Consider the following 9,338-nt stretch of genomic DNA (forward strand, 5'->3'; position numbering starts at 1 on the left):
AGTATAAAGCAAGTCGCTTCCCTCCGCTACGCTAAGATCTATTAAACTAAGTACGCAAAAGGATTTTAATGCGGTTTTTATCAATTTTATCGGTTAGTTAAAATCGATTGTTATAATATTTTTGTGAACAAAAAAGAAAAGGGATAATTTGTGTCAACGGCGGGCTAAGTATTATTATACCTTTTATGGAAGTCGAATTTTAATTTTAAGCGTTAGCTGTAAATAAAAGCTGTAAAAAATAACATTTACATTTATCAGTCAATTTAATATAAAATATAACTTGTATTATTATTTTTTAAATTAAAAATATAAAGAAAAAATCTTAACTTAAAATATGAAATGTCATTTTAGTCATATTCATAATTATAATTATCATATCAAATATATTGGATTTATTTAACAATTAGGACCAGTAGTTTTTAATTAGGTACATTGATAACAATACGGGCGAATAGATCGCTTAACTTTACCGAGCTCAGAATAATTATTTATACATAATAAAACACAAATTTAAAATAATTTAAGACACAGGCAAATAGTAATTCTTTATAGCACCAATACATAAAACTAAATTTTACATATGGATTAAACAAAATTTGCATAAATGCAGCACTACAAACATTTGATATCTTCTTTCTCGACAATTTTTAATTTCTTATTTGTAAGGAACGGTCGAAAGTATATTTGCCAACGTTTCGAACTCAAAGATAATGATACTGTGTTTAGGAAACTGTTTAAAAATATCAAAAACTTAAGTAAAGTAGACAATTTCTTAAGATTAATTAAACCTAACCATACTACCGATTCGATATGTAGATTCTGAAAAGCGCTGGTGAAGAACGAAATGACTACCTTTTCATAAGGTACAATGTGTATGTGTCGCTTCTTCTCAACGCGTATTCAATAATCACAATATCGATTCTAATCCAATCTCATGCGACGTAGTAGAATAATTAACATTAGGTTATAGGTTTTAATTAAAGTATTTTAACTGTTCAATTTCTACAGATGTTTTGGTACAGATCAATTTATGTCGGTACCCAAATAGAAAATAAAAGTATCAATTGCTTGTCCAAGAGGACAGTGAAACTATTCAATCACGACCAGCACACACCTCGAGTTTGTGATCATGATTCAATTCTGATAAAAGCGTGTTTTTATTAAAAAATTATAAAGATTTTATATGTTAATTCAAAAAGTTGTATTATTGAAACATATTATTTTTTCGAGTTGGAACATAAAAGGACTTCAATTGTTGTTATATAATTGAACTAAAATTTAAACCTAACTTAAATTGTACAGATTTGATGTACCTTGTACATATCTAATGAATAAATCTACAAACATCAATTCGTATCGTGAGTTAAGAAAAATCGAGTGAGCACCGAGTGCCGTGTAAAATATTATTAAGGTATGAATAAATTATTAATTATTACATTTAATATATCTTCTTACAACAAAATATCTCAGTCACAAAAGTCAGAATTATAGTCATCAAGGATCGAACAATTCGTTAATAACATGATAAAGTGTAACAATTTGTCCTTTATAAAAAGCTTAGTATTTATACAAAAAAAAAATCAGCATAATATTTATTAGCCATCTAAAGACAAGGAATAACAAACGAATGGTCCAGATTGATATAACACAACCCTTATTACAATTACCCAGCCTTTATTGGGAGACAGTAATACTTACATAACTATGGTTTATATTAATACACACTCGGTCCTATTATTATCATTAGATAATTATCTATTAATTATGTTTACGTATATAAAGCGGTACAGTTTGTTTGTTTTAAGGAATAGTAAATATCAGTCCTATTTGAAAACGAGACTGGTTAGAGTATATATAATCATAATATGATCTACAGAGTTGGCAGCAGTAACGTTTAATGCAGGTTAAACACGCAGAGAAGATAGTTTATATTATGAAAATGGTGATGAGTGGTGATCCATGAAAAAACTAATCTGATTGTGGGCGAACTGGACGATAACCTAAGAAGAAAGTCTGGCTGAAACCAGATTCCCGCGAAGACTTATAACACCAAGGAAGAATACTCAAAAATGACAAATTCTGAGTCAATGAAAAAGTCATCGTCGTAGAACTTTCCTCGTTTTGCAATTCTAAAATTTTGATTGCTCTGTAAATATTATGCACATTAAAATAACATAAATATAATTAAACTGTTTGTGGAGATACAATAGTAACATAAAATATGCTTCCTGACAAATTTTGAAATTGGAATTTTACTGATTTTGGCGTTATATTTATTTGTTACTTCATTTGTATTGGAAGTGCTAAAATTATTTAAGTTCACACTACATTCTCAGGGTTTTTAAGTTTGTGGGCAAAGTAGTTTAAAATTAGATGGGTTGATTACCTTGAATGACACAACGATTTTGATGATAAATTTAAGACAAAATATGAAGACTTTGGATGACCCTCAATATTAAGCTAAAAAAATTTTTCCTCGTTTTGAAAATTAACCTAGACAAGCAGACAGACATATAAAAAAGTGGTCGCCTTAGCCTGAAAATAATTTATTTTGAGATGACAGTCAGACAATCAGTTTTATTTATTTGCATCTGCAGATATAATATACTTATGAAATTAATACCGAGTTCAGTTGAGGATATTGTTTCCAAAAAAACGTAAATAAAACCAGCTTAATAAAATAAGTTTTAAATTTATGAAATTACCTTAATAAAAACAATACCAGTTTTAGTAGGAATCGACTGTGAACTTGTACACGTAAAGGTCAGATACAAGTATCCCTTATACGGCGTGGTCTAGATAATAAAAGGTCGACAGCGATGTTAAGAAAAACTTTATACCCACAAGTTTGATAAAATATACTAAATCAAATCGAAATTATTTTTAAATATATGTAATTTTTTTTTTAATTATTTATTTTATTTCATCATTGTATTGCTATACTTTAAGATCTGTCAAACTGTACATTAAATTTATTTACGAACTACAAAAAATGAAAAAAAATATTTATATATATACATAGGTCGAAATACGGTAAATCTTAAGATTTTCCAGTAAAACCTAAGAAACCTGATTGCAGTTGTAACTTAGATGTAGCATCGGCAAAATTAGAAAAACCGATCACATCGGAATTATGTGCGCCTTCAAAGTCATTAATATTTTTTTTAATGCGAAAATTATCTTTACGCAAATGTAATAAAATTTGTAATGTCATATAACCAAATGCATTCGTGAAATTAGCGATTGGTGTTTTTTTTTTAATTTTTCCATGCTATATTTAAATTGTGTCATACTATACCCAATTCGCCCAATTGCCTGTTCACCTACTGATACCATAAAAAAAACTTCAATGTCTTATATATAATATAATAACTGGTATTAAAGAGCAAGCGATACTAATTTGCCTTTGAAGGTCTACGAAGGTCAGCATTTATTTTGATAAAGGATTAATAAATTGGAAAAACCGGATTAATGAAAATAGTCCAAAAATATTTTAAATTTTATCTCAAACTTAGTCACAATTAGTACGATTAAGTTTCATTTATTCATATATTTGGAAGAACCAATGATAACTGGTATATATTTTTTGTACAAGAGTGCTTGGAACTACAGGCACAGGGGATATAACATCTTAGTTCCCAAGGTTGGTATTTTTTTTTACAGCAGGATTTGTCCTTCCTGTATCATTAAAAAACAAGCTTAAATTGTGCCTCATGACATCGCATTTACAACATAAACAATTATTAAGGAAAACTATAAGGAGGTAGATTATTTTTTAGGTATTTTAAATTCTTTACCTTATATGTTATGTATAATAAAAAGTGCTTCTCTACGTTTACACATTCTCGTTGATTTGGCGAAATTGATTCTATATAATTGGTCCTGTATACAAATAGTTTTTGTTTGGATGATGTCTGTTATCAAATAGTTGGAAATAGTCAACTTACAATATTCTTATCGAGAATGTAAACTAAGGGATAATTGTGAAAGGAGGATTTGTAATATTACAGACAGTGTCACCGAAAATTATACCTATCCTTGTCCCGATCTAACCTAAAATTGTACCGAAATTTTATGTGGCCTATTAATAGTAGTTTTATTTGTCTAATCATCTGATGAATACTTTACATGGTTCCACATTCTGATGTCCTGGGATGTCATTTAAAGTCTGGACACAATAATGCAAAATAATTTAGGGTTTTGGCAGTTTGGAGCTTGGTAGTGCTTACATATCCTCGGAAAGCAAGTACAATTTATTGGACATTAACTCTCTTGGGATTGGTCATGTCTGAGTGCAAGTACCTGTCATTGTGTATTCATTATAATATCTTCTGTGACATCTGTAGACATCTAGTCTACTCTTGATATTCGGCCAAGATTAGTTATATTATTTTTTCTTAAATCGAAAAGAATTCTCTATACGGTGTGTATTAAATTACGACCGATTTAATATTAACAATCAAATATTATTTAAATATGACAAATTATTTCAAATTCCGGTACGAATTGATGGTGTCTAGTAAGTTTAAATTAAATGACAATTAGCCCAATCTGACTTCAAGCAGGTAACAGGTGTAATTGAGATAAGAATATGAAGGTGTACAGGGTAATTTGTAATGCCGAACCAGGTTTCAGCATTACAAATTACAAATTAGCTCAGGAGCTATGTAGAAAGTGCCAGGTGTAATACAAGTATTATGGAATTTAACTAAATAGAGCAAATTTTTGTGATATAAAAACTAACCTACTCCAACCTCTAAAAGTGGAATGTCAAATCGGTCTAAAGCCGGATCCTGTCGTTAGTACATTATAAAATATACAAATACATGTTTAAGTAGGCAAGTTAGTGATTTGACCGCAGTGGGTAAAGGCCTTATGTAATACTGGACGTTATTGAAAGTTACGTTTTTAAAACGTAACGAATTCGCCCTGACGTCCTTCCTATACTTGTATAAAAACTTGTTAAGACTGATTTCTCATTTATTTAATTCCATAAAGGATTCGTATCAACAAGGATTCAATATGAAGGCGGTTATATTTATTTGTATTGTTATTATCGCGAGTTTGGAAGCGCATGTAAGTAAATTGGTTAAATGATTATGTACTAGGTGTCTTTTTCTTCCTTATTTCTTATTGTATAGTTTTGTGTGTATGTTCTTTATATTTCGTATTATGTGAAGGTTTAGTGAAAATAGATTAAGTAGTTATTTTTCATATAAAGGTTGAGTGAGTCACGGGTGAAGGATGTGGTGTATTAAAATTTACAACTTAGTGGCAACTAACGATTTCAAATATCTCTTGCAAGGAAACTCTCTCTATTTTTTTTTGTGCAAGCATTGTGCCACCGCTGAGAACTAAAATGTGTTATCTCTCTAATTGATACACCACAATACTAAGTATTGCCGTTTGGCAGTGGAATATATGATCAGTGGGTAGTATATACCTTGCCAGGCTACCACAAAGCTCTACACCAAATTACCGAATTATTGTACAAGAGAAATAACACTTTAGAGCCCATAGTTGGTCGAATTCTGATATATGAGGAGGATATACGTTCTAAGCCAGTAGATATGGATGAGTTTTCTATCAAAGTGTGTTTCGATTAAGATGACTTTCCCATAATTCTAATCAGTGCATCTTTCATTTTAGACCTCATCCATGATCATAATTTTAAATGGTAATTCTGTTTGAATTTAATCCTTTATCCACCACAAAATTTAGGAAAATTTAGAACCAACCACAATTAATAGACGTAAGTCTGTCAACTGTATCCTGAATCATTTCACACCTGTATTAGCGCTATTCTGTAAGAATGAACTCGAAGCTGACTCTTGACTACTACAGTAAAATGTTAGAAAGTGACATGTGATATTTATTACATTAAAATATTCCCGCATAATCAAAATCAAAAGAGCGTAACACCTTAACTCCGTTTTTAACAATTCACGAATGAAATACGGAGTGTTAGAAAGATTGTCCAGAAAAGCAACGTTGATTATATAAATATTGGTCGTTATAATTATTAACATGAATATATTAAATATTCTACTAAATCGACAAAATATTATGTATTTGTAATAGAAAATACCAAACCTGTCCATGCAAGACATTTTATTTTATTATCTATATATCATTTTTTTCTTTTTTTTAGAACGTCCATTTATCGGAAACCCAAAAAGAAAAGGTCAAAAGCTACACAGTGGAATGTATGAAAGAGTCGGGCGTAAAACCAGAAATTTTAGCTGAAGCAAAAAAGGGTCACCTATCTGATGATGAGGGTTTGAAGAAGTTCATACATTGCTTCTTTCAAAAAGCAAATATAATTACTCCAGATGGTAAATTGAACAGTGATGTAGCTCTATCGAAACTACCAACCGGTATTGACAAGATCGCTGCAGCCAAAACGTTGAACGAATGTAAAAACAAGAAAGGTGACAACCAAGCGGACACCGCATTCGAAATATTCAAATGTTATTACACCAATACAAAACAACATGTCTTATTTGAGTAATCAAATATATTATAAAGAATTTCTGTGTTATATTATACTGTTGTTAATATTATATATTTAAGAAAATTATTATTAAACGTAATTCATAATTTATTTCTGGTTTTTATTTTATTATTTATAATATTAATATGGACCCAATTCTGGACAACGACAGTCAAACAAGATTAGCTAGAGGTGCAACGGATGTTATGTGGACAAAAACAGATGCATTGTCTATCCCCAGACTCATGCTGCGATTGCTCCGACGCGACGGGAGAAAGGTGCAGGATCATCTGATTTATAAGCTCTTCAAGGAACGGGGAGGAATATTGCCAGCTTCTCAAATCAAGACCCCGGAGTCGCATTATACACTAGCTCTTAGACTAATTCAACTGAAGTGAACGATTCACTTTTTGAACATACTAATACTTATGTAATTTATAAAAAAAAACCATTTTATTGATTAATAAACTAGTGACACAGTAATTTTATTCTCAAGATTATACTTGCAATTTATATATTTCTAAGAATAACTAATTGTAGTCGATACATTAAAGCGCATAGAAATAAATTTTATGTAATAACCTTATTCGTCCGAGTAGCAATTGTATGATAATTGTTGAAATAAAAACGAGAACAAAGCATTTTTTATTACAGCTATTTCAGATTGATTTTTAAATGCAATAAATAATAAGTAATGTTAGCGACTCTTCTGTAGATTTGAACTGACTAGAGAACTTCATACGGCTAAAATCAAGGTTTTTTTTCTAATTAGTACAGTCAGTTCATATTCATATGTGAAATGTTAACGACGTCACGACATTAACGACGGACGCTTTTTATTTGCGCGTATAATTTAAATGTTATTATTATTATTAAAGTCAATGTCGCATATAACGTTCTGACATTGCACGATTATATTATGTGTTGAGTTTCGAGATTGTTCTTCAGGAATGGCTGTACATACATCATTATCGCAAATTATATTGCCTCAAAATTCGGTATTGCAATTTTGCTGTCATTGTAGGCAAAGTCTTCTTGTATTTGTCTCAATCAAGTCAGCATATACAGTGATCATTCATCTAACAGCATTTGCCTGATGCACTAAAAACGATATTAAAATTAATAATAAAAGTTATTTCTATAACAATCTTGATATTGGATAAGCCGTGATTGAGGCGAAGGTAACAATTTTACTCCACCATGCTTGACTAATTCGAGTGAGTGGATTGGCCACCATACCAAATTAACCACCAAATAGGTGGTTAATAATTACTTAAAAAATGTCACAGACAAACAATTCTACTTTAATTTTTTATATAGATAAGATGTATAGATTGCATAGATAACGATGTATACTCGTAATTTTGCAAAACTAGATCAAGACAACTACGCCATGTTCCACTGGTCGCACTAAAATAATTTATTCTTTTAAGTCTTCGTCTATCCTCATTTCTAACAAGAGAAATATTAACATTACATTGTGATCCATTTTACTATGATAAATATTCCTTGCGACATAATACAAAAGCCTTGGTTTGTAATAATTACAAAATGTAACTAAGTATTTATCTACATATATAGCTTCTATTGTAAAGATGAGTTATTAAATAAAAACGGGTGAAGTTTTTATTCATTTGCGCATCTTTATAAATACAGGCTCACTAAGAGATTGACAAGTGTTTGTTATGCTTTGCTCCGTTGGAGAAGTTTCACTGTTTTGATATAATATATATTTAACATTATATTATTATATAATTAATTAAGTACGTAATAAATACGTTAAATATGTTTAAAATATTGTACATCGTGCTTGTATCGGCGGCTTTTGTTTACGGAAAAACTGTAAGTATATCTTTACGACTGAGTTTCATAGTCAACTAAGTTATTTGTCAAGTCGTTTTAAATGATTATTCATCATTTAACTTATTGTACCGGTCAATGGCAACAAATGCATTCGTTGTGTTCCGTTTTGAAGGGTGAGCCAGTGTGATTACACGCACAAGGGACATAATTTTCTTGGTACATGGGCGATGCAAGGAATTTTTAATATACATATCTTACAGCGCTAATATCTTTTTGGTAGTTGTTGGGGGCCATTATTCTTTTGGTATTAGTAACACAATTTATAACAAGACACCTTTTAAAGTTTTGTTTGATAATAAATTAACCAATAAACTGTGATACCATTTTTTTAGGCAGTATATTTATTATAAAATTAGTTTTTCGATCTTGCTGACATACTCAGTGTTCGATTAAAACTGTAATTAAAAACAATCTTGAATCATTTATTTTAAAATTTACAATAAATTACTTTCAGAGCTTCGTGAGCATTCCTCCAGAGTTATTACCGAATATGTTTAGTCGTTCCATGGAATGCGTTGAAAAAACCGGCATCGATGCTGAATCGTTGCAAAAAATCCTTGTCTGGAAATTCGAAGATACAGAAAGCACTAGAAATTATATATACTGTTTCGCTAAGTCAACCGGGTACGCAGATGAGGACGGTTACCTTGTGAAAGACAAAATTATGAAATTAGCTGGTAATCACAGGAGCAAAAATGAACTTGGTAAAGTTATCGATGAGTGCAATGGTTCAAAAGGATCTAGTAAGGATGAAATTATGTACAAAACGGCGGTATGTTTCCTTAAAAAGTCACCGATTTTATTTACATTGTAATTATTAATAAAAAAAACTCTGTTCTATATTATATTATATTTTAAATAAAACGAAATGAAACATTTTGGTTAAATTTTATTTCACGTCTAATATGAGTTATTTATTTATTCCTGTGAAAATTTTCTCACGAAGAATTTATATTCTATTATAAAAATTACAACTTACCAG

At 30.1% G+C, this 9,338-nt stretch overlaps 1 protein-coding gene across 1 annotated transcript; it reads left to right on the forward strand.

Moving 5' to 3' along the window:
- The first annotated feature begins 4,931 nt into the window (after positions 1–4,931).
- LOC125077728 (B1 protein-like) lies at positions 4,932–6,891 on the forward strand. Its single transcript, XM_047689749.1, has 3 exons — positions 4,932–5,076; positions 6,152–6,507; positions 6,735–6,891. Exons 1-3 carry the CDS (start codon positions 5,023–5,025, stop codon positions 6,889–6,891), a joined length of 567 nt encoding a protein of 188 aa, XP_047545705.1. The 5' UTR covers positions 4,932–5,022.
- Positions 6,892–9,338: the final 2,447 nt, after the last annotated feature.

Source organism: Vanessa atalanta, chromosome 1 (genome assembly GCF_905147765.1).
Source record: "Vanessa atalanta chromosome 1, ilVanAtal1.2, whole genome shotgun sequence".
NCBI classification, from domain to species: Eukaryota; Metazoa; Arthropoda; class Insecta; order Lepidoptera; family Nymphalidae; genus Vanessa; species Vanessa atalanta.

Excerpts from the sequence above, each read along its gene's own strand:
- LOC125077728 (XM_047689749.1), top strand. The coding sequence starts at position 5,023 with ATGAAGGCGGTTATATTTATTTGTATTGTTATTATCGCGAGTTTGGAA. Across the intron at positions 5,077-6,151 it reads TCGCGAGTTTGGAAGCGCAT|AACGTCCATTTATCGGAAAC; the intron begins GTAAGTAAATTG and ends TCTTTTTTTTAG. Across the intron at positions 6,508-6,734 it reads AAACAACATGTCTTATTTGA|ACTCATGCTGCGATTGCTCC; the intron begins GTAATCAAATAT and ends GTCTATCCCCAG.